The sequence below is a fragment of the Cyprinus carpio genome, chromosome A18 (genome assembly GCF_018340385.1).
Source record: "Cyprinus carpio isolate SPL01 chromosome A18, ASM1834038v1, whole genome shotgun sequence".
In the NCBI taxonomy this organism is placed as follows: domain Eukaryota; kingdom Metazoa; phylum Chordata; class Actinopteri; order Cypriniformes; family Cyprinidae; genus Cyprinus; species Cyprinus carpio.
The window spans coordinates 18,842,139-18,869,326 of record NC_056589.1 but is presented as its reverse complement, the minus strand read 5'-3'; the positions used below and the strand labels follow the sequence as shown (position 1 = coordinate 18,869,326).

At 37.0% G+C, this 27,188-nt stretch overlaps 1 protein-coding gene across 2 annotated transcripts in view; it reads left to right on the top strand.

Moving 5' to 3' along the window:
* LOC109109321 (N-terminal EF-hand calcium-binding protein 2-like) overlaps positions 1–27,188 on the top strand; it is a 75,792-nt gene that overhangs the window by 33,129 nt on the left and 15,475 nt on the right. For both annotated transcript variants that reach the window (XM_042775247.1, XM_042775246.1), the window contains exons 4-7: positions 6,621–6,646; positions 6,961–7,058; positions 23,802–23,938; positions 24,347–24,471. In XM_042775247.1, the coding sequence (XP_042631181.1) occupies positions 6,621–6,646; positions 6,961–7,058; positions 23,802–23,938; positions 24,347–24,471 (386 nt within the window). The remainder of the gene's footprint in view (positions 1–6,620; positions 6,647–6,960; positions 7,059–23,801; positions 23,939–24,346; positions 24,472–27,188) is intronic.

Genomic DNA, 27,188 nt, shown 5'->3' with positions numbered 1-27,188 from the left:
ATTATCTTAATAGGAATGCGATGAGAATGAGGAGTGGATGAAGTGATTTCACCAAGAGCGCAAGCATCAACTCATGCAAGCTGCTTTGCAAAGCACTGTAATTGTTTCATCAGTTTGGGCCCTGTGTATTTTCAGAAAAGAAAAAATTCTAACTTCTCACACTTTCTCTAGTTTATTTAATTAGTCTGCTTTTGTCTTTTTTGTCTGGCTAAGGCTAATTTCATAGCTAGCTTCTTATGTATATTAAAGTAATTAATAAATTATTATTTTCACAAGTTTTTATTTATTTATTATTATTTTTTACAAAATTACAGCTGGTCTGGAAATTACACAAAAATATAATTAATTAAAAATATATTTAAATGTAATAAATATAATGACAAATAATAATAAACTTAATGTGTTCATGTAGATATAATATATTAATAATACATTCTATATTTATTATATTGGATAATTAATAATACATATCACACAAGTTTTTTTTCCACATAATAGATATAGAATTTTAAAAAATTATTACTTCTGCATGTTACAATATTTTGCATATTTTATTATTATTTTTTAACAGTAATTTTATGATAGAAATTCACATTTTCAGATCGAAAGTCTGGTTATGTGTAATAAATGATGGAAAAAACGCTGCATATAGTTTTTGAACATATAACCATATAGCCAGGATCTTCAGATCTTGGTTCTTAATTTAACCCCTGATTATAGGTAATGGTTTCTTAAGAGCCAGGCAGACAAAATTAGGCAGATTTCATTTTGGTGGACATAATAAAGGATAATGAACAGCAAGAAAAGAAGAAAACGTCTCAGGTTACTTTTGTAACCATGGTTCCCTGAGTAGGGAACGATACACTGCGTCCTCTAGGGATCGCTATGGGGGAACAGCTTGTCGTGACCTGTGTCTGAAACATACATTGAAAAACACCAACAACACATTGGCCGGCGACAGCCCATGATGTCACTACCGGTGCGACTTTAGTATAAATAAGCTCCGGGAGAACATGTCATCCACTTCTTTGTTTGAAGCTTGCATCTGAAGCATGGTAGGAAGCTAGAGGATGCAGTGTCTCGTTCCCTACTCAGAGAACAATGAAGTAACCTGAGATGCACCTTTCAATGGAACTTCGAACTGCATCCTCTAGGGGTCGCTATGGGGATCGGTATACCCATGCCACCATGCTGAGGGGAGTACTGGCTAGAACCATGGTGAGCACTAAGTACCAACTCTACCATTTCCATGGGAGTTGCCCCTGGGACTTTAGACAGCTGTCTGTGACATTATCCCTTACGGCCAAAGGCCTAAGCTACATACCCAAACTTACCTGTTAGGGCCAGACTCCTGGGCCCGGTGTAGAGCTCAAGGCTTGAAATCAAGAATAGATTCTTAGTAGCAACACCCTGTTTAAATAGGTACCCTGAGGATACATATGTGGAGCGGCGCCCAAGATGAATGGGGCTTTTACCAGCTCAAGAAAGGGCATGAAGCAACCGCGTGAAGCCTTCACCATACAGGATTTTAGAAAAGACTGCAAAGTACTAGCGTGCGAACTTACCACAGTGTGGATTTTAAAAAGTGTGCAAAGACTACACGTGCACACTTACCATAACATGTATTTTAGGATACCGTTCTAAGGGGCTCTCGTGGCACTCTGAAAGAGCAGCTCATAGATGGAATGGTGCATCCCAAAACCAATATGTTCCAGAGTCACCAACTCAATCTAAGGTATAAATGCTAGATTGGCTAGCAGTGAATATCTAGCTGAGGGGGCAAACACCCAGCTCTCAATCGAGAGGGGAGCTCGACCTACCTCTGCTCTGGGAAAACAGAGAACTCAACTCTCACGTGAGAGGAGAACTCCGAATTCAACAAGGGAATAGCTCTCTCAAGCACTGCTAATACTACCACGGGAACAACCCACAGTATGAGGAATCCAACTCCTCAGAAGGGGAAAGAACTCGAGCACTCGACAGGAAGCATCATGCTCACAATAACCCTCAATGCTGAGGGGAGCGATGCTTCAAAGTGTGTTAATAGAGACACACTGGTTGAGCCCAAGGTACCGGGGTCTAACCAACTCAGAGAAAGGGAACGAAGCTAATATGCGTAACCCTTACCGTACAGGATTCCCGAAAGTGAGCAGAGTCTTGCGTGCACACTTACCTTTTTAGAAAGTGCTTTTAGAAAGTGTGCAAAGTGTTCAACATGCACACTTACCACCATGTGGATTTCAGAAAATTTGGATTGTGGATTTCATAGCTTCCCAAGCATCTGTTCACAGATACCCAGAGGTACTGAACTGAATGGGAGAGGCAAGCTCAAATACCACCCTCTAAGGCGAGGGGAGCACTGCCTGAGACAGCATTACACAGGAAGGTTCTCGCAAATGCCACCTATACTTCCCGCCCAATGCCTCAGCAAGAGGGGATATCCTGGTGACTAGGAAGCCCCTCAGGGCAACCTAGCCAGACATCCAGGAAATTTTGCAGTGCCGTGCCGGGGAGCTGATGATCAAGAAGGCTCCCGCAGAAGCCTGTGACCTGGCCGCATGATCCAGGAAGCATGAAGCCGGAACCAGGGCTATCATACCGGCAGGACACAATAATGACGGGTGAAGTAACACTGCAAGTTGAGCACCTGGTTTCTGAATCCAGCCAAGGGGGGTGCTCACAGAGGACCTACCTTAGAAAGGACAGAAACCCACAGGTCCCAGAAAAACACTGCAAAGAAATCTCACAGGAGGATTATACACACAACAACAACCAGCACATTAATATATATATATATATATAGAATGGATCATACTCACCCACCATGGTTCCCGCGCTGGAGCCCCGCTCAAGAGGCGACTCCAAAGAAGCCTCTAGTCTGGACCATCAGTAAGATGGTCACTATGAAGCCATAGAACCAACCAAAACATCATAGGTCCAGCATAGGAGACTGTAATGCAGGAAGTTCCCACCTAACCTCGGTCAGGTGGAGAGCTGGTGGTTATAGGGGAATTAGGAAGGGGAAGATAAGGGCAGATGTAAAACCCCCAAAGGGAATGAGTAGGTACTCAAGTATCACTCTGATCCAGACGAAAGGGCTGACGCCTTGTCTGGATCACATCCCTTAGGCCTTGCCTACCTTCCTTTGACCCGCAATTTCTCCTACCCCTACCTGCAGGTGGGGGAGGAGTGCGAGCTGTGACACTAGCCATCTGTGCCCGTCTCTGATCCTCAGGCAGAGACGGACCAGGACCCCTATGTTGTTCGGGTTCAGACCTGGACCTTCGTGGAATGAAGGATTTGTAGGCCGCTGAGTGTGCCTTCGCCTCCCTGAACTTCTCAACCACTGTCTCAACGGAGGTACCGGAAAGTTCAGAAGGTGAAACTGGAGCATCGAGAAGAAAGCCCCTTTCTTTCTTCCCGCTATCTGCCAGGTACACCCACAGATACCTCTCTGTTACTACCATGGCCGCCATAGACCTGCCCATGGCGGAGGCGGTCTGCTTAGTAGCACGGAGAGTGAGATCTGTGGTGCGGCACAGTTCAGCTACCTCATCAGGAGAAAGGCCTCGCCTTTATCCAGATCTTTCAGTAGATCAGCCTGATATGTCTGGAGCACAACCATCGTGTGCAACGAAGCCACAGCCTGACCTGCTGCTACATATGCCCTGCCATTTAAGCGAGATGTATCCTGAAGGGGCTTAGATCGCAAGGAAGGAGTATTAAGAGAGGACATCTCACCCGTAGAGAGATAGCTAACCAGAGTCTCTTCTACAGGGGGCATCCTCTCATAGCCATTTTGCACATCACCTCGATGTTGGCATAACTCATATGCTGGAATTGATGGATGCGTGAGGAAAACGGCCTCTTCCATTCCTTCTCGATCTCTGTATGGAGATCAGGAAGAAATGGAAGACTCACCTGAGCTGGGGGGTTATGGTCAGAAAGATAATGCTCATTGAGACAACCTCGCTTTCACTTTCTTAGCCCGCTTCCAGGGAAAGTCCAGCCTCGCCGTGGCGCAATCCGTAACTTCCAACAGGTCGTCATACGCAGAGCAGGAGGATTGGGAAGGCTCAGCCTCAGCTTCTTTGCCATCCTCAGATATCTCCTGCTTTTTCTGGGTCGAAGCCAGCAGAGCACTGGCCCCCAGACCAGACAATGTTAGAGAAATAACATCATCCTCAAGTGGCTCTCTCTCTCATCCACAGCCAACGAGCGCGAGAGGGAAAGCCCCTTTTCAAACTCATCGGCCAGATCCACCTGCGATCCCCACAAGCTCATTTTGCTCCATGCCTCAGCAGCGGCGGGTCCTGAACCGCAGGAAGCAGATGGCTGCCCCTCTTTCCTCGAAAAGAAAGACAAACAAGACCATCCATCGGAAAATGCTCACAATACACACAAATTGACCCCTCACGGACATTGTGTGCGTGCTCTTCGCCCAAACAAAAAACGCAGAGATCGTTTGTGTCATCAGGTGTCAAACAACAAAACGGATGCACACATCCTCTAAACGTTTTGCTAATGCTCGCCATGATGATAAAATAAAGATCACTCTTACCACCAAAATGCACGCTTCAAACAAAACAGTCAGTGAAGATGAAGAAGAGGATGACGTGTTATCCCGGCGCCTATTTATACTATAGTCGCACCGGTAGTGATGTCATGGGCTGTTGGCGGCCAATGTGTTGTTGGTGTTTTTCAATGTATGCTTCAGACACGGGTCACGATGGGTCGTTCTCCCATAGCGACCCTTAAAGGACGCAGTTCAAAGTTTCCTTGAAAGGGAACTGAAAGACAGTGACTGATGAGGGATAATAAAGGGATGGGGTTGAACTGTAATGGGACTAGACCCTTTAGAATAGCTTATATATTTGCTTCTCTTGCCACATAACATTGCTTTACTTGCTTTCTCTCTCTGTCTCTCTTAAAGTTTTGTGTATGGAAAGTGTCTTACTGTCATCATGACTGCATCTGTCTCATCTATAGCAATCTGCTGCCAGATCTCTCTCTCTTTCTGTTCTCTGTATTTCACGCACCCTATTTCTCAGTGTTTATGTGTATAGGTGTGTGTGAGCTGGTCTCTGGAGGCAGAGCAGCTCCAGTTGTGTGTGTATGTGTGTTGTCTTTAATCACATTTCAGAATGAATTATGTAAAAAAGGAGGGGAGGTATGCAGCTGCTGGGATGCGGTCGGTGCTCTTCAGGTCCAATACAGCCTTTGCTCTAAATAGTTAACCACCAGAGCCCATAATGATTGGTGCAGAGAAAAGGATAGAGACAAGAGGGCTAGATGATGAGATGGGGGGGGAGGGCTGGAAAAGACACTGGGGTGGGGGGTGCTGAGAGAGGCTGAGGTGTTGAAGATTGAACGGAAGAAGAAAATTGAGAGCTTTATGCATGTCACCTTTTTGTGCTTGTTTCTCATTTACACTTATGTTGAAGATTTGAAATGAAACATGAGCCCCTTATCTTTTGTCTTCCATTTATCTGAATATCATGCTGACATTCACACAATTTTACAGCGTTCTTAACAGATGAATCATTCACAGTGAGACCAGGAACATGCATCAAATAAATAGGCTCAATTTTGTTTTAATGTTGACTCCATCCTTTCATCAACATAGTGGATGGAAAATAATCCCACTGATGAATCTGATCACTAGCTTATCTAGCACAGGGCTAATAGGTATGAATAGAATAGGCCAGTAGAATAGAGTGAGAGACTCATGACATTCACATAGTCTTACACACAGCAGTCTTCCCATCTCTTCTGTCCTCCGCTGTGGTGGCCGTACTCTTTATTTGACAGGCCAGGCATCAAGAGCTCAGTACCAGTGAAAGGAGAAAGGATTGTTAACCGTGTTCATTCTCAGTGCCCACCCTACACCTGTAAATGTCATACTTTATATCTTTTTTGTGCTTCCTTTTGCCGATGGCACTTCCATTTTAACAAGTAAGGGAAAGTATAAAGAAGTGAGAGATGAAAAGTCCAATAGCAAAAAAAAAAGATATAGAGAGGATAGGATGAAGCCTGGAAAGGGTAACAACCAGGCAGTAGGGGGGAAATGGTTTTCTGTAGCTTGCTTCTCTCTTTCTTTTTCCTCTTTTTTTCTAGTAGTGGACAGTATGAGTACTTTTTGTAACATTATATATCCCAATAGTCATTTTTGTAAGAATAAAAAAAAAAAAATTAAATAACCATTTTCTATGACCTATTTTTGGGATAATCCAGTCTATTAAATATTTTAAAATATTAAATACTTCATCTCATTTGATTATTTCTCCTTTTTGTTTTTGTTTAGAACTTAAAATATACTAAAAATGAACTAAAATATATGATTATTCATATCCAATTAAGTCTGGCATCCGTACAAATTACAAAACGTCATATTTTGTTACACCTTAGTTAAAAACGAAATACTTAAAACATTCTAATATTATTTAAAAAAAAATAGTTCAGACTAAATTTTGTTTAGCGAGATTCTGTATAACCACTCTTGTAAGACACAGATGTAACATTTAATTTGTGCTGGGTTTTTCATTGTTTCTAATCTCTTTCTTGTCCTGCTTCTTCTATTCTCTTTTTCTGTACGCTTCCCTTTTCCTGTGATGTGTTAGTAATGTTGACACCAAGGAACTATGCGGTGAGTATCAGTATGTTTGTGTGTTAAGAGTAGCAAGGAATTGAATTTTCTTTGCAAACTAATATTTTTATTTAAATAGATGTATGTAGAGTATTTTCTGATAGACAGTATATGGACCTAGGTCTATGGTCTAGTCATTCAACCTGGTTTCAGTTCTAATATCTGTTATCGGATAGTGTACAATTTCTATTTTGTAATATTTTTAGATCAGTTTCATTGGCAGTTTAATTTTTCAATGTTTTCATTCTTCCATATTGTTTGTGAGTTTTCAAAAAATGCATAATTCAGTTCTGGCTCATTTCTCTGTTCATTAGATTACTTTGCCAACCACATGGGGGACTATGAAGGGGTTCTGGCCTCCCTAGAGACACTCAACCTGGCCATTCTCAAAGCCATGGACTTCACCAAAAAGGTTAGTTTGCCAAAAACTACAGTGTCTCTACTTCAGTGGCCTTCTGCATTTTTGTCAGTACAAGTTCCAATAACATGCATTCAGATTTTTTTATATTTCTGTTAAAACATTGCTGGTTTAGCTTGGCGTCTGCTCCTAAATCATAGCCTGAATCATATGTATCTCCTATAAGCATACTCCAGTAAATCCTTCCTCAGATGAGGTACAGATATTGAGCGAGGACTGTGAACATGTTATTGCAGTCTCTCCTACTTGTCTAAATATAACCTCACATTTCAAAGCTTGGCTTGCATATTCTGTTTGTGGTTTTCTTCTCATTAGCAAGCTGGTGCTCAGTTAGACAGCACTTCAGATTACTGAGCTGTGGCCATCACCAATATGTGCCTTTTTCTTTCTTTCCGTTCTAACCAAGTGTGTAATCTGATTTATAGAAGATGTAAAAACCCAGTCGCTCTCATGTTCTTTTTTTCTCTGGCTCCTCTTGTATCAGTCTTTGAGCATATTCCTCCCTTCTTCTTGTGTTTCACACTCCCCACCGGCACGCTGGAGAATGTAATTGATGTTACTAAGGTCCTTGTTAATACTGCAGGTTAGAGTTCTTAAATACCTGGCTGAGTGATAGCTGTAAAATATCTGGCCTGATACAAATTGAGTTTGCCCTTTAAAAATTTATAGCCCATTTTGGGTACAGTTATTAGTGTTTGTTTTGTCTGTGCACATATAAGCTGGCAGATTGCAAGCCCTACGTTGTATTTTATACCTTGTGATTCTTCACCATGCCTATATTTGCATTTCTGTTCTCAACAGATGTTTTCGTACCAAAGCCACTCACAATTGTTAGTGTGAGCGCATTATTTTGTCTTTGAATTCTCCTTTAATCTTTTTTCTCTTTATTATTTTTCCTGCCACACCTGAGATTCTGTTGTACGGTATTTCTCTCTTGCAAACACAGCAATTTTCTGCTTGTGTTTTTGCATCTTCAGATGTTACATTCCTACCTGTGCACAATTTCCAGTTCAAAAAAGTTGTTAAATGTATAGATGAATGTAATATAGAAGTGGGGTGCAAAGGGGTCCTATAGAGATAGATTTTACTGAATGTATTTTTACTACTCTCAAAGTTAATGAGTTTAGGATATCATTTAATCTGTTTATTGCAATTCTGAATTTGATAATTTACTGTTTTGTTTTTATATTTTTACTTGTAATTATTTATCTAACATATTTTTAGGTTTATATATCTTATATTACTCTAATAGTTCGTAGATAAAATATACATATAATATCTTTATACAAATTAAATATAATCTTTTAATCAGCACTTTTGCAGTAATTATATATATATATATATATATATATATATATATATATATATATATATATATATATATATATATATATATATATATAATTTTGTAAACATGTTGTCTTTAATGTTTTTTCTCACACAGTTAAAATGTATCTTTCATACATAAAAATCAAAAAGTTTAAAAAAGGAAAGTAAAATGAGAGAGACAGAATGTTTTATTCATGCATTATTTTTTATGCATTTATTTATTTCATTTATTTCATTTATGTCTTTCTGTTCAATAAGAAAAACAAACATAGCAAGAAGCACAAGTTCTATCTTACAAACTAATAAGCATAATAGTGATAGTAGAAACAAACAAAAGCAAGCACAAAGCAGCTCTTTATAAGGCCAGAACATGTTTCCTTGTTGCACAGGGTTTGTGTATGTATGTGTTTGTGTGTGTGAATTTGAGTGGATGAGATGGAAAGAGAGACAGACACTGTCATCTACGCAGTAGTGGTAATATGATATATACCAGATGCTCTGCAAAGTGTTGGTGTAACAGCAACTGTCATCTAATACAGCGTAGTAGCAAAACCACAGGCTGCCTCTCCTGCAATGAAGATGGCATTGTTGTAGAATATATTAGGGCTGAGAAACACTTTCATCTCCTAAGAGATCAGAATGTTAAAGATGTAGAACTATTGGCTTTTAATAGCTACTCATATTCAATAATGTAATATCACAAACTTTTATACAACAGTTTAGTAATCAAGTATTCCACCGTCGGGCCAGAAGCTCCGCTGAGCTTCACTAAAACCCGCCCTTTACACGCCTCTCAGAAACAACGTAACATAACCCCATCATTTCACCAACAAACAGAAATTATCAGAAAACTAATCAGAAATAAGTCACTGGAACTAGCGTGATCACAAAACAAACATTATAAAATCGGCCGTTTGTTTGCATGCTTTGTTAAATATTTAAATACAAAAGCATCAATGTTTTACTATAATAAGTGATACATTGATCATAATGAATACATTTATCAGGATTGAAAATTAGTCACACAGAAGTAAAGCGTTATGAACAGCCTGCTTATTCAGTCGAGTCGGTTTCTGTTTATTTGAAGTCACAGTAGCTTATATACATCACATTTAAAAAGAATGATAATTTCACAGATTTCACAATGACACAGGCTACGTGGAGCTAAACTCTCGAGACGAGACTTATGACGGATAAAATATGTTACTAAATAAATACACAATTGTGATAGAGAATAAGAAGCTGACGTCTGATTTCTTCAAGCGGTCACATTTACCATGTTTACTATTGTTACTTTAATTCCTAGCGTGCATAGACTTTTGCATCGCTTATCCACATCGGATCAAGTTATTTCAAACACTTGCTGCTGACTGAAAGTGAGTTTTGAGCTCAACTTATTTTAAAAAGTTTTTAATGTTGGTGTTATAGCTGTAGCTTTATGAAATGATCTGAGGTGCTGACGCTCTTCAGACGCGGAGAAACTCCGCCTTTGTTCATAACCACTCCTCTAGACCCAGCTGGCCCGCTTTGGCCCAAGGTTTTCGTCGGGCCAAAAAAAACGGGCCATTGGCCCCGAGGAAGCACCGACGAGGCATGATCAAGCACCGGAAGTGACAGTGGAAACGTGACTGGCCCTGGCACGCACTAGCACACCCGCTTTTGGCCCGACAGTGGAAACGCGGCTAGTGTATGTGATTGGACTGGAGTGACAGCAGCGTTCTGTAATCTCTCTTCCCCCTTACATGAACCTTTGACATTACACTGAGTAACATAAGCTACAGCTTTTGTTTATTCACTGTTTTGTCCATTACTGCCACATCTCTGGAGATTCAAACCCCTCCACTAGCTGAGTAGCAGATCCATGAGATTGATGTCTGTCTGAGGGCGGATAATCAAATAACCTAAAATCAAAGCGATGTTTGCCAAAGGCATTGATATTGATAAGTGTTAGTGTCCCCTTACGCCTCTTCATTACTCAAAAAATAGTCCTCTGTTCTCTGGAGAAGGTTAAAGGCTGCTGCTAATTATTAATGTAAATGTGTTATTTTCATACAGCCTATGAAATATTCATGTTCTTGCACACCAGGCATCAATTTGCACTGTAGCTTATGTAGATTTTTAGTGGTGCCTAATGTGTATGGAGGGACACACTTCTATTGAAACAATGGTGGAAATGAAATGAACCCATTTCCCAGATGCATAAAGCAGATTTTGATTATTAAAGTGCTGTATATAGACTAGAATATTATTTTATAGTCTTTAATAGGATCAGATGCTTTAACTATGCCATGGTAAATTGATGGCCAATATCTTTTATAGATTATAGACAGCAATGATCTCTCCTCGATCAAAGCAGTCTGTAATTGCTGTACTCAGTTTTTTTTTTCCTTTCCTGCTCTGAGTTTGCTCATTCATGTTGCCTTTTTATAAACACTGATACAGGTTATTTTTATTATTTATTTATTATTATTAATTATTATTGTTGTTAAAAACTGGTTATTGGTTTGCACTATACTAACATCAATCAACTGATATTGCCTTTTTATGAAAAATAGTGATACAGGTTATGTTTATGTTTTTGCAAGTACTGTATATGATAAGTGAAATACAGAACCAATTTAAAATGATATTTTTATTCTCAGATTTTCACACAAAAAAATACAATATTTTAAAAATCTATATAAATAATAGTTTTAGGGGAAAAAAATAAAACATATTATTGGAAATAATATTTAGTTATAATAGTTTTTTTAATGACTTAATAACTTTATTTTTATTAAGAGTAACACAGACCAATTATTGTTCTGTCCTCTGTACTTATTTTTTCCACAAAAAAAAAAAATAAATAAAAATTCTACTGTTACTGCCAAAATTAAGCATCATCTATGCTCTTCCATAACATTGACATACTCTTGTGGCCTATTCAGAGCACGTTTTTTTGCAGTTTGTCTTTTGGGAATGCTTGTAGAATGAAAGATTCCTTCTCTCTGTTTCTTCTCTCAACCTCGCATCTCATTAAGTCTCTCAACCACAATTGCTGACATCCCACTGAACAAATGAGCTCAATAGAAGAGCACTGATGTCAGAAAAGAGGACAGCTCTCTCTTTCTGTCTCAACCTGTCAGAGCAAGAGAGCAAAGGAAGTAGATCAGAGCCACCGACTAAGACGAAAACACCCGCACCCACTGTCAGCGGACTCATGCTATCTGTACGAGCAACTGCTTTGTCGTTCGCACATCATCTTGACGTTACCGGCTTGCCGCTTGTCTTCTGTGTATTTTCGAGTGAACAGAACAAGTCTAAAACATAGTGTCAATGTATTTCCTGAGAACATACAAAAGATACATGTTCAAAATAGCAGCCAGGCTACAGATCACTGAGCGCACATATAGAATGGCAGATGGACTATATTATACAGTCGCCTGGTGTGCGCTTTCTCTGTCTCTCACTAATGTTGAATGGTCCTGATCTGTGGATAGCACAAATGATACCAATTAAAATGTCAAAAAACCCTTACAGTTATGTACTTTCTTCAACTGAAAAGAAAGTAAAAAGGTTCAACATTTACTGAAGTCAAATCTGCAGGAAGTGAACAGAAGTGTCTTTACCAAATCCCACCCAACAAAATCCTATCATGCAAATAAATAATGGCAATTGTTTTTCAAAAGTGCAAAAGAGTCATCATCACCCGTGCCATAGTGTGTTGAAGCTTAATACTTCAAGAACATGTTTTTAATTGGCCATTTAGCAACTGGAGGTGGCTAAAGCAGGATGCCATTGGAGGAAAGATGATACGAACAAAAGAAAAGCAAGAATTCGTTAAACACATTTCATCTTTCATTCGCCTGTCCTGCACACACGGTTTTAATGAGCTCTTCTCATTAGCTGCTGCTTAGTTCAAGCACTTGGACTTTGCCCAGACATTCACACACTGTGCTTCTTGTTAAGTCTTCAAATAGAGAACGCTCACTCTTCAATTCACTCCCTGTAGTTTTTTTCTTTTTTCTGTTTGAGGCTAAGATTTGGGTTTAGCAGTTTTAACAATGACAGAAGTTTACATAGATTAAATTTCTTATCATCTCTTCTCAAATCATTTCCATTTGTGCAGTTCAGTTGCATGTCTTTCAGCTCATTTCAGCTTGCTTCAAGTAGCAATTACGTGAGTTTTTCATGCACTGAAGTGAGCACACTTGTCAGTGGATAAAAAAAAAAAAAACAGTTATTGTGGGAGTTTCTGTTGTTTAAAATGTAAATGCAGAAATTCATTAGGATGCCAAGCTGGGAGCTGTCACGTTTTGAACAGGTTGGCTGTGCAGTGCACTCTGAAGCCTTTGTTTGATGTCAGAGTTGATATTAATGAGCCTGTCACATGGCAAACAGTAATTATGCTTACAGGAAGGGATTTTGGCAGGTATAGACGGTGACTGGGGACTGTTTTATACCAGTTTTTCAGTTTTTTTTTCTATTTTTCTATCTTGAAAGCTCGCCCTCACAAAGGTTCCATATGTTTGATTAAAAATACAGTAAAAACAGCAATATAATCAAATTCTTTTACAGTGCATAACTGTTATCTATTTTATTATATTTTAAAAAGTAAGTTCATGCTTAGGAAACATTCTATATTATCTATATTGGAAACAGTTCTGCTTCATATTTTATGGAAACTTTAATAGATTGTTTTCTCTGATGAATAGGAAGTTTGACAGAACAGCATTTATTTGAAATATATGTTTTTGTAACATTATTAATGTCTTTAATGTCACTTTTGATCAATTGAATGCATCATTACTGATTAAAATTATTAATTTATTTAAAAAAAATCTTACTGGGCCCAAACTTAGTGTTGAACTATAGTGTTGGCTATATATTGGAATATTTTGCAATAAACTTAAATGTATTATTTTCTGTACCTACTGTATACTCTATGAATATAGGTGCTTCATGCAAGTTAAAAAAAATCTAATTTTCAAGTTTCCAAACTTTTTTTGTCACTTTTTATCCTAATATACCAAATAGAAGTAAATTTCTTTGTCTTATTTTTTTTTTGGGTGGTGATGAAACCAGAGTATTTTTTTTGTGATTTTTTAGGAGGTGTTTTTGTTTTGCATATTATAGGAGAATGTTTTAGTATGATATAATTTTAACTGTTGGAGAAAACTGGTTAATTTTACGATTTTTTGCACTAATTTCATCTTCCGGTTTTAAAATCTACTAATTTGTGATGTGGCAATAGGCTATAGTATATCAATGATGCGTCGGTGTCTATTAAATTATTCATGAGACTGCGTGTTCTTATACTATGAACAGACACTTTTTATTAATTAATTATTCTATTAATTAACACTAATTATTCACAACAGCATGTGTTCATTTGCTATGACAGATGTTTCAGACTGTGAGATGACATCGCGCACATTAACTGAGAGAAACATTCATGGTTCGAAGAAGAGTGTTTGTTTTTGCTTTGAAATAAGAGTTCGGCACAAACGTGATTTATTCACTTGGTGAGCATAACCATTTTTACAACTCTGACACAACCCATCAAAAGGTTTATATAATCGCCACAGAATAAGCCTTAAAAGTTATCAGAGGTGCAACAGCGCGTTCATATATATGTTTTTGATGCAGAGTGCAAATGGCTGGGCATTTTTTTGTGCTTTTAACTCAATGGGAGCAGAAACTGTCTGAACGCGAAGCTGTGTGTGTTGTCTGTCTCCCCTCTTCCCCCTCCTCCGCTCCCCTGTGCACCACGCCCATTTTTTTTGCATTTTTTTAAAACTGTGGTGAGAAGTAACCAGTGCTGAAACAGGGGGTTTCATGACCCTTTAAGCTTGGTCAAAACATACAGTTTCTCATAGACCCCTGCTGTGAAAATCTGTAGTCCCAAATAGAGGTGAAGGACATTTCCTAAAACTAATGTTTTCTTAGCTACAGATGCTACAGAATTTCTCTTCCCTTTCATTTCATGCTGACCTGAGGTGAGGGGGTTTGGTCATTTTTATATTATAGACATATATTACTAGGGCTGCCCCCTAATAGTCGACTAAAGGTTAGTCAACGAGAAGAGGCTTGGTTGAACAAAATTTTACTAGTCACTTAGTCGTGGAAATTAAAAAAAAAAAAATCCACAGGAAGTGGTGAGGTCACGCAGTCCGTGATGGACAGATCGTTATATATCGATTTAAATGTTTTATTATTAAACGTGCGATTAGTCGACTAATGCTTAAAATGAACGACTACTAGTCGACCAGAAAAATCTTTAGTCGAGTGCAGGCCTATATATTACACACCTCCTGTGTTCAGTCACCCTCACTTGCACACATTTGCTTCAGGTTGCACAGTGTCAGCCCAGTTACCTAGTTTCCCTGGAAACCACTTATGCCATTTGAGGGTTATTTTGGAAAACATCATATGGCGTGCTTGAAGAGCTTGGTATAGTGCGACTTTGGGTTTTCTTAGTGATGTTTTTTATGTAAATAATAAAATGATTGACTTAATTCTACCGATTGCCTTGAAATCTGTTATTGTAGTTTAAGAATTGAACTCTGTTACCGTATTTAATGTAGTTGCTTTTAATAAGATGTTAATGATAATGAACTATGTTATATTGCTAAAAAGATGTGGAAATCTGAATGCTACACCTATAAGTGCTTATTAAGCTTTCAATTTATTAGTTTCCCTTTGGTCCTTTCTAACAACTTCTTCATTCATGAAGGGTTTTCATTATATGTTGTTTGCAGAAATTTGGTCCCATTTAGACATGAACACCTAAATTAAAAGAGGTGTCTACATACTTTTTTGCTTTATAGTCTACATATGGGTATAATAATAACAATATGAGAGTGCAAAAGTGTCAAAGCATCATGGACCTTAAACTAGAAATGCTTTCAAGAACATAAATCTGCAGTATACAGAGACGATATCTCGGATTTCTGGAACCTACTATGGTGCATTACCACTATCCTTGAAGATAATTTAATTTGGGGCTTATTGAAATGTTGCTGCTGCTGATTCAGTTAGTGTGCAGGGCTTCAGTCTCATACACTTGCTATGTACAGTACATTTGTCATATACAGTACAGGCTGTTTACTGGCCTGTTAGAGCATTTAAATGCCTAGCGCTGGGGACAGGATTAAAAAAAAATACTTGCACAAACAATAAGAAGATTCATTCTTTCCTCCCTTGCTTTTCTCCACAGTGTGACTGAATATTTATGAGACGGCGAGCCTGGAATTCAGATTCTGCATGTTACCATAATGGTATCCTTGAGCAGGCTGTGTGCTAATGAGCCTGGCTCAATGTACCAAGCTGCTGTATGTTATGGAATTGCTTTTCAAACACTTCTTTCCTTTCTGCTTTGGCATAACTTGAAGTATGGTGTTGTGTAACATGAGAGTGCCTTTAAAATCCATTTGTCACCAGTGTAAGGAAGTGTTTCATAGTATTATCATTGTTTTGCTGAAGTATCACGGGGGTACAGTGGTTGGTTTATCAAATCTCCAATGCAGAAAATCTAGCAAAATGAAGAATTTAGGAAATATTCCTTTTCCATTCATGTAGTAGAACCTCAGATGAATTGGCCACATTCCATGCAAGTTTATTTGGAATTTGAATTGAAATGGTAGGAAGTATTTAAATAATTGCAATTTAAAGATATGCATTGATGTTCTTTTTAGAAATGATCTGCTCTGGCATTCTGGTCCATAAAATATAGGTTAATTCATTAATTGTTACTATGTGTTGCATTTTAAACATCATTTTTTTTCTGGTAATACCCATATTTTGACTGTATGAATGTGATTATCATCATACTGAAAAATGAAATGTATGATTAAAAATGTATTACATTTTAATACATTTAATACTTTTAAATGTATTTAATTATAATTCTACTTAATATTCATTATACAGTTATATGCATTGATATGATATACACATATACTGTATATTGTTACAAAATATTTCTATTTAAAATAAATGCGGCTTTTTAAACTTTGTATTCATCAAAGAATTCTGAAAAAAAAATCTCATGGTTTCCACAAAAAAAAAAAAAAAAAAAAAAAAACATTGATAATAATTAGAAATGTTTCATGAGAACCAAATCAGCATATTACAATGATTTCTGAAGCAGTGTGACACTGAAAACTGCAGTAATGGCAGTAAATAATATTTTTAAGTATATTAAGATATATTAACTATAATAAATTAAAGTTTTAAGTATATTAAGATATATTAAGTATATAAAATAACATTTTTAAGTATATTAAGAAAACTGTGATTTTAAATTACAGTAATATTTCAATATATTAATGTTTTTACTGTATTTCTGATAAGATAAATGTTGTTGACCATAAACTTTTTAATGGTTGTGTACAATGCTAGTGATAACTGTTTTTATAATTAATTCTGTTTCTATTGAACATTAAATGAGTGACTGTTGGTATGTGGTTAGGCACATTGATATTAACCCTTTATTCACACAGTGATACCTATCAAGAAGACGGCACAGCAGAATAACCCAATATTATAATAATTTAGCCAATGAAACTAGCAAATAAAATATCAGGCACTTGCTTTCCGGCTTAGTGTACCCTCAATTTTGCTTTTGGGTTACATCCAAGAATTTTAATTTAGGTACATCGCTGATTTAAACAGTCAGCAGATTGCTGCTGCCCTTCCAATATGTTCCGCTATTTCCATCTCAAACTCTTTCCTGTATCGGTGGTGAGAAGTGGTAATTTCACAGGCATGTGAAGCTCTAGGCATTTTGCTGGAACTCCCGTCTGTCATTCATTACTGTCCTGAGACTCATCTCTCCACTGCTAGTGTGTGAATCGCAGCCTGTGCCCATGCACTCTAGCCAGCGGTGAGCCCTGCACCTGCCCTGTGAGAGCTAAGTGCTGCCACAGTGTTTGTCCTCACTTGTTCATTAAACTTCTAAAGCACCTTCTATAAATCTCTCCGCTGCATTTTATGATGAACTGCAGTCCACTGCCCTAGTTGTTTGTCTCTGACTGTGTTTTATGGCTGGAGAATCGTGAGCTCTATTGCCTGAATCTTTTTATTAAGCATCATTACTGGTGAAATTCACTGCCTGTGTGAAGAACAATGTCTATGCGTGGCCCTTCCTCCTCCTCTGTATTGTGATGTGGAGTAAAATTAATAATTCCCCCAAAAATGAAACTTCTATCAAAACTTTTTCTCTTCCATAGAATACAAATGGAGAAATATTTAATAATATACTGGAGCTTTCAAACTTCAAAAAGGTTGCAAAAACACCTGAAAAGTGTACTGTACATACGTTCGGAACAGTTTTGGACTGTTTAGTGCATCTGTGCATATTTCTCTCATGATTCAGACCACATGACTTTTTCACTGGAGAAGCAATTGAGGTCTTAATGATGGATTTGTTTATTTGTATTATTATAATTGTTCTATTTGATGGATTGGTTGGTGTTTTCTGTGTTGTTTTTATGTTTTTTTTAGATTTTTATTCTGTCAGGATTTGTTTACTGCAGAGGATCCATTGGTGAGCAAAATTTTTTCTCCAAATCTGTTCTGATGAAGAAACAAACCTACATCTTGAATCTCAGAAAATTTCAGATGTTTTTTTAACTGTGAACTTTAAAATGGTGTCTGTACCTCAGACAAGAATATTACAGGACTTTAGAAGACTCTAAATAAAGACATATGGATTACCTCTGATACCTTTAGGGTGCTTTTCATTGTGATTGCATGGAAAAGTGGGACCGGCATCTCCAAAATGATTTTTTTTTTGTGCTTTGTGGAAGAAAGCAAGTCATGCAAGTTTGCAGCGACATGAGTAAATTATGACAGATAGGGCGAACCATTCTTTCATTGACAGTAACCTGTGTAATTTTATCTCCTGTGTTGTGGATAAAGAAGAAGAGATGGCTGAATAAGACACTGATTATGGTTTTTGAACATGGTATTACTTGCCTGGTTTATATTGTTGGTTATAGTTGTGGGAGCAATTGAGAGTTATATTTCCTGACTGCTGTCTCAATCAGTGCGGTTACGAAACGCTCCCACCGTGACACAGATCAATGGACCTGTGTTTCTTCAGTGTCGAAAGCAAAGGCTGTCACTGTTACACCGAGTCCTGTCTTTGTGATGATAATTCTCCAGCATCAAGCCGCCTGATTAAAATTGCCTGGAAAACTCTGCAAGAGGCGATTATAATTAGAAGCCCTGTGCATGTTTGCTAGTGGTGGCTGCAGCTCGAGAATAACATTGTTCTCAGATGCCTCCCACTGCCTGTGGGGTGTGAATAAAAAATCGCTGGTTGTTGTTGTTGTTGTGCACTCTCTGAGTTAAACTAGAAATTAACTTCTTTATACAAGTCCCCTTATAAACCTGCCATAAAGCCTATCCTCTAGAGATGCCTTCAGGAATCTAAATGTCAAACCCATAAAGGTCAAACCCACAGAGGATTTGACTGACGTGTAGTTAGTGATCCAATCTAATAAGGTTTGTGAATAAAGATCTATGATATGGTGTTTTCTCTTAAGTAAATTCTTTCACGTGGGGATAGGGATATTTGGGAATTAAGATTATCGTTGTGTGCCTCTGTAAATTTAGTTTATGCTCTTTTTTATTACTAAACGATATTTGCTGTTTATGTTTTCTGCCAGCATGACTAAATCAACTCAATTTAAGTCACTAACAGTTACTGTGAACATAATCGTTGTTGTGTAACTTGCATTTAAAAGGTGAAATTGATGTTTTTCTCATAGGAATATTTTTTACTGAATTCTTGGAAGAACAGTCTTGAAAACTATAAATGTACTTCCAACCTTTCTCTGTCAGATTGCACTGCAGAGGGGTCAAAGAAACATGAAATAGCTGATTGCATGACTATGCGTCTCTAAAAAGGATACATTTTCTGCCTTTCACAGCTGCAGTGTCACACTTTATCTGTTCTTAAAGGACATAAACCCTAGTCGAAGTCTGTCAATGGACTCCTGGTTAAACTGTTCTCTCTGGGGAAGATGAAAGTGAAAATGCAGTAGCTGGAACAGATGAAAGCCTCCCAAAAGGCTTGGCTTCCTGAAACTGTGATGTCCAAAGTTAGATAAACCTTCAGCATCACACTGAAAGATGTTTGAGACACCTGCAGCAAACAGCAGAAATCAAAGTGTAAGCCTTTATCTTGTAGCACTGAACAACCCATTTCCCACACACTCTCAAACAATAATGGAGGCACAGCTCAATCATCCTTCTTCTTCAATAGGAAGTCTGTGTTCTCATCTCTTCATTTTCTACCAGACTGGGATTTAATCCTGGTTTTGTAAAGTCTCAGCAACTGTGATTTGGGCTTGTGAATGGATGTGTCCCTGGCTGAATAACTGCATTATGCCATGACTTCTGTTTTCAGGCTTGGCTAATGCGATTGTGATTGAATCTCTACTCTCAATTCTCGGAAGCTTTGTCTAACTAGGTTGAGCCGCAGGTTTAGACTGTAGGTGGGAGAAAACCTTTGCCTGCCTCTGTTGTGCTCTGTAATTTTGGAAGGGTTTTTTTTCTTTTCAAGTTGTTTACCCTTTCGGCTTATTCTAGAGAACTGTTTAACCCTCTTTTCATTTGGCACTTGGAGAACAAGAATCACACACCTGAACTGACGTTATTTGTGAATTAAATTTAATATAATATTAGATGTAACATTTATTTTAAATATCCTTTTTTATTTTGCATGAAAGGGCAAAATAACATGACTTGAGTAACTCCTCCGTGCATCAAATTGATAATAATAATATATTTTAGTTGCTTTAAATATATTTATATTTTTAGTGTGGAAGAGAAAGAGTAGCTCTGGAGCACTACATATTAAATATGATAGTATATTTAATACATTTATTTTAAATAAATTTATAATATATCTAAAATATCATTTTACTTAGCACTGAATGGTAAAATACAGCTTTTCAAAATGGAGTGTTTGTAAAGTTTAAAGTTTAGACTGGTACAATGATTACTGTGTTATGGTGGTGCTCAAATAAAAAAAAATGTGTTAAATAGCAATTTAATGTATTGGTTAGAATATAATGGAGATGAACAGATGCTTGTATGTTGTATAAATATCTGGCACAGTATCTGTGTATCCTTATAAGGGAGCCTCATCAACAAATACAAAGTTGTGACTAACTTTTTTTTTTTTTTTTTTTTACATATATAAATATGTTATAAATATGGATAACTGTAAGCTTTTATCTATTTTAAAATACACTAGACATTTTCTGTTCAGACATGAACCAATTAATTGTATCCTAGCAACAGCACTCAATATGTTTCTTAGCAACAACATTTTGTGATATGCAAAATTGCATTTAAAGAGCCTGGGACAAATCAGACAAATTACTTGTCCCACCATTTGTTATGCCATTTTTTTGTTGTTTTATTTTTGGGTTTGTTTTTTTGTTGTGTGTTTGCATTGGTTATTAAGCTTGATATGAGGGTTTCTTGTTACCCGGTTTTCCTTTGAACTATGAAATATTGCGTAAGTGGCAGTACTGTCCACTTGTCTGCATTTGCCACGCTCATTATATTTAATGCTTGCTCTACAAAGGACAAAAATGTTAGGTGTCAGTGCTATTTTTTTACCAAAGGAGACGTATATTCTTTGTGGAAAATCTCCAATTATTAAATAATTTCTCACAAGCTCTTCCTCAGTCCCTGATGGTATTTTCATCTTGTATGTGCCATTGTTTATTTTGTGGAAAACCTGTCTTTGCGCATCACATATAATGCTCTTCACGACTATTTAGGTCTCAGCTTGAGCGCAGGTGTCTCGGGATGCTTCAGTCCAGTATGTCACTCATTGTTATTCAGTAATTCACCTTATCAGTCACACTTTCATAAGTGCCTAGAGCATATTTTACAGTAGGGTGACAGACCATTTGTTCATTTGTGGTTGGGTATTTGTGTTGCTGGAGCCATAATAGAGAAGAATGAATATTTCATGAAACCGAGGTTTAAACCCCATATCCTTATGCACTCGTGCAGTCTGTGCACCAAATCATTAGATTCGCTGGAAGCATGGTGTTGTCCTGAGAAGTCAAACACATACCTCGTTAAAGGCCTGTCATGGTTATATAGAGTTCTGATTATCTTCAGGTTATTTGTTTTACTGCTTGATTTACTTCTAATGTCATCATTGCTGTCATTAGGTTAAAGCATTTTGCAGGATTGAAAAGTTATTTGTTTTGCCAGTTATGTTGAGAAGTCATGTTTATTTTGGCATGGACAGTAAGCCCTACATCCGTGCTTGCTGATGTGTGTTAAGGCCCTCTTTGGCACTAAAATGCTGTGCAGAGCTGCTGACCTGGCATACCGTTAGCATAAATCATTCGGAATCTTCCCAACCACAATCGTCACTACCTGGAGGCTCCTTGTTCGGCAGTTAGTCATGACAAACACTTGCATCCTCCATTTAGAAAGGAATCTTTATTTATCACCACACTACCAACTTTTTAATGCAATGTCACAAAAATTATATTAGCAAACAGGGCTACAGTGTATCAGGGTTATTATAATTTACTAAAACTAAAACTGAAACTAAAATTAAAACTGTTAAAAAAATTTGTTACTTGAATTAAAAACAAAAACCAAACAAAAAAAATATATATTTTAGGTAGTTTCCAAGGCAACATAACTCATTTAAATTTATTTTAAACTAAATCAAACTGCCTATAACCACATAGACACAATCATTTTAAGTACAAAAACACAAAAAATACTAAAACTTTAACTAAAATTGAAATGAAAATGGAAAATAAAAAAAATAAAAACTGATTCAAAATATATTTTTTTAAATCTCATTGATACTAAATTAATTATTTTCATGTTATTGTTGATAAGCAATATATGGCTGACATTAAAATTCGTTAATATTTTGCAGTATATGGCTGATATTAAAATCCTGTAATATTTTATACTATTTTTAAAAATGAAAACACTAAAAATCATTTTCAATGTGAATTTAGGCAACACAACAATGAAGTGTACATATATATCGTGTATCTATCGTGCATCCGTAACGTGAAAATTCTGTCATTTACTCCCCCTCATGTCGTTTCAGACCTGTATGACTTTCTTCTGTGGAACACAAAATATGATATTTTCGTCCATTTCATGATAGTCAGTGTGGTCCAAATCAACAAACCTCTGTGGAACACAAAAGAAGTCAGACAGATTTAGAACAACATGAGGTTGAGTAAATTATGAAATATAATTTCTGGTTTAACTATCCCCTTAAGCCATAGATCAAACCTGCGAGCTTTTCATTTCCAGCCCTTAAATTTAACTACTAGGCAACATAACCGCACATTCACCCCTCTCCTTCAGTCACTTACTTTCTTTTCTTGGACTGATGGAGCACTACATAGTGTCAATGCTCCCAGTCTCATTTATTACTCTTTCTGTTATGGTCTTTTATACACAGTCATCCTAAGTCTGCATGGCAATGCGGCATAATTTACGAGATACCTTACAGAGGCCAGCACTGCAGTCCAATTGTACTCCCTTGCCAATGCTGCCTTTCCAATTGGATATTCAATTGCGATCAGTAGTGAAGGCCAGGGTTGGTTAAAATGCTGACCATGACGATCTTTCTGCAAATCAGTGCATAATATCAGTGCCAATGGACAATGACTGAGCAAGTGAAAGACTGTTTTCTTGTTGTTGTTTTTAACAATGCCCAGGATTTCAGTCTTGGCTGCTGCACAAGATTTGCTTCATTGTGGGTTGTTTTGCCATCCCGATGATATCAAGATAGGACAACGATCAAGAACATAAGGGAATTGCAAATAAGATGAGACAGTTGTGGTTGAGAGATTGTAAACCTCTAAACTGAGACTACACAGTGGCGACTGCAAGCGTTTGACAGAATCCATGTGTTCATATGTGCAATAATAATGATTAAAATTCAGCACTAAAGCTACTTCAGGGCCATAGTCTTTAACACCTTCAAGGTGTATTTCTTTCAATACAACACCCTTGTGTGACATTATGCCTCTACTGTGTAAAACAGACCTTGAGTGTTTGGGGAAGCGGTCGAAATGTCACCAGATCAATGAGTGTTGGCTCCTCTAATGTCCTGTACATTGCAAGCTTTCAGAACTTAACTTGCCTTAAGCTTTTACTTACATGAACTGCATCTTGTTTTTCTTGTTTCTTTGAGCTCATTCCAGATATGTTTATCCCCTGGGTCCCTCTGGAGATTTGCACCTCTGGATGTTTCACTTAAAGCTGGAGCAAAGTTCACTAGAGTTTCTCAAACAGAACTTCATCAAATATACATGCTTAAGATCCTCACAAAAGTCCTGATGTGCTCTTATCTGTCTGGCTTCTCTCCTCTTCCTCTCTCCTTTTCCCTCTCACTCACTATAGGTATATGAACGTGGATCTAATGTTGAGCAGTTTGTGACCCGTTTCCTGTTGAAGGAATCAGCCAATCAGATCCAGTCTCTGCTAAACTCTGTAGAGAGTGCTGTGGATGCCATTGATGAGCAGCATTCATCAGTGGGGTGAGAAATAGAGCATGTCCCACCATGACCCAAAGCATGTGTTCCACAGTTTCATCAACATACATTAGTACATGAATATATCCATAACTTAAGTAGACTTTCAATTTAGCAAATGCTTTATGACTACATTACAGTAATTGCAGGATTTAAATGGCTTGTAAACAATAACAATAATAGAGCAGTTTTGGGATCTCACATGGGTATGGGATAGAAAATGGATGCTTTGTTGTAGCAGTCTATATAATTGATTATTGGGCTGGAATCATATATTTGAAAAGGATTTGCTTAAGTAAAAAAAAAAAGATGACTATTTCTAGTAAAATTACTAAAATTAAATATTTAGCTGATTTCAGTTAAATATTTTAAGCATCTGTATTCCTTGTCCTTGATCTCCCTGTTATGACCCAGATCCTACCCTAGTAAGACCAGCCCACGCGTCCCAGATAGGCGCTATGAGGCCCCAGTGCCAGATTATCCTCCCAACAACAGAGTCAGTGCAAAGGAGAGCATGAGGAACATCAACACAGGTGCAGGTAAGGTGATCACATCTGTTTCCAGCTATTTCCAACACACTTGAAAACCTTTCAAGATACAGTCAATCATGGACACGCAATTGTTTCAAAAAGACTATTAAAATAATTGCTAAAAAAAAAGCCACTGTTTAAACCACTGTATCAGTCAGATGACAGAAGGCATGTAGAATATTGTGTACAAGATTTTTATCATGTTGATAATTAAGAGGCCTTAAAAACTTGTGTATCAAATATAACACAGTAGGGTTTATAGAGTTAAGTATGCACTTATGCAGTAGATGTGTTACTAGAATTCAAGCCTGAAATAATGTAAATTTGGAAAAACCCGGTCGCACAAAACTTAAAAAAGTTACTTTTACATACTGAATCCACTTATGTTTCCAAGCATTAGTATAAATGCAGCATGCATTTGTTTATATGAGCAGAACCAGCTGTGATGAGACATTTTGAACAGGGTTGTGATGAAATGGTTGGTTGTTTCTTAATTCGTATGAGTGATATTTTTTTTGCAAGAATCTTATTTTTTTTGTTTTTTTAAGCTCTGTTCCAAACCCTTGCGAGCTGTCTTGCTGTTTACTTCTTACACAGAGAGCTGCCTTCTACAGCAGAATAGGCATAAAAATATAAAACTGTTAAGGACTTTATTATACAGTTGAAAAGTTTGGGGTCGATGAGATATTTAAAATGTTTAAAATAGAAGTCTTTCATGCTCACCAAGGTTGCATTAATTATTTATGCATAATTTTTTTAGCCAAAATGGTGTACAAACAGTATTATTGTGAGATTATTAAAATTTAAAATAGCTGTTTTCTAATATATTGTAAAAATGTAATGGCAAATGATGGCAAATTACTCCAGTCTTCAGTGTCACATAATCCTTCAGAAATAATTCTAATATTCTGATTTGGGGCTCAACAGATATTTCAATGTTCAAAAAACAACATTTATTTGAAATAGAAATCTTTACTAACTTTATAAATCTCTTTACTGTCACTTTCTGAATAAAAGTATTAATTAATTTCTTAATTAATCATACTGACTCCAAACTTTTGAACAGTAGCACACATAAATACTGGGTATAATAATAGTTTACTTTTTTTTTTTGTATTAATGTTTTATATAATTTTTTGATATATATATATATATATATATATATATATATATAATATATATATATACACACACACACACACACACACATACACACACCAAATATATAGTAGTCAACATTTGAAGTGGATAAAAAAAAGTGTCCTAAGACAAGAACGCATTTTGTTTTAAATACTGGTTAAAATAATATATTAACTTAAGTCAAGTACGCATTTTGGTTTTTGGTTTTTAGGTATAATTTAAAGTATTATTATCCATACTTTTTAAAATGTAATGAAATGTTTATTTTTAATAATTTCTTCATCTTGTCCAATATCTTTGTTGTATTTTTTTACTGAGCACATCACATTCTGGGATTGCCTTGTCTTTGTGACGCATACATGTGAATTTGGCCAAAAGGAGGTATCTTAAAAGACAGCATAACTCCCTACATTCTACACCTCACCTATGATAACTTAAAATGACTAAAAATATTATACTGCCCTAGTATCAATGAGTGATTCACAAGGAAATGGAGACAGTGGACATCTCAGGGAAATCTCCATTGAGACATGAGTGTCTGTGAGAGCAAAAGACTGACTTTAGCAGTATTACCCCCATTAGAACAATTGGCACATAGATTAGAGGCGCCACACTTCCAGTACTATTTTCCTACAGTGTTTTAGAAGAGGTTTACTTGAGGACTTATTTAATGGTCTATGTGGCAAATTTCTTTATTGCTTCTATTCATCATGGGGTTTGTTTTTCCAAACATTGCATAAATCAATTTGGTAAGGATCTCTTTTGTGGTGCAGACATGGTGGCCAACTACATTATCACGCAAAACATCCGCATTTACCATTCTGTGTGCTGTCTAATTGCCAAAGGCAAAGTTAAAGTCTGTCAAAGATGTGGTTCACAGGCTTTCCCATGGGCTTTCTGTATCAACGAACTCCACATTCCCATTACTGATGAGATTTGGGCCTGAGCTCCAGTGAGTTGGTTATGAAACCACTCTTAAGAGACACTAAAACAACACAACGCCATTCATGTGCCAAGTCAGCACATACCACACACTCACAACAGTCTCGTATTCATGATGCAACTGAAGAAATGTGTGAGTTTTTAATGAGAGAGGGTGGAAAAAAGGTCTTCCTCAAAGCGTTCCCAAGTTTTAGTCAGAAAAAGGAGTTAGAGGGTGCCTGGAGATATGGTAACAAATTAATTGTAGTGTTTTTCTTTTTTCTGTGTCAGAGAGAAAGGCAATATATGATTCTTTTTGAAATGCCCATCTCACTTTCCTCATCCTCTCAGTGCTAATAAAATAGTCATGCAGTTAATTTCTCCAAATCAAACAAGCAATAATGACATTTCTGTTTCTGTGGATTTATCATTCAAACAGATCCAGAGGTTCTTTGGAATAGTGGCGGTCTGATCTTAGTCTGTCTGCATTTCAGCAGGTGTGTTAGATGCCATTTGACATTTCAGTACAAAAAGTTGTAAAGGAAAGCTCCTTATTGTTGGTTATTAATATAGATCTCAATTGTCCTATCGTTCACATTCGTTTTATTGTAGAGTTGGCCTGTCCAATATGCCGATATTGTTCGAGTGACACCACAGTTCTGAAT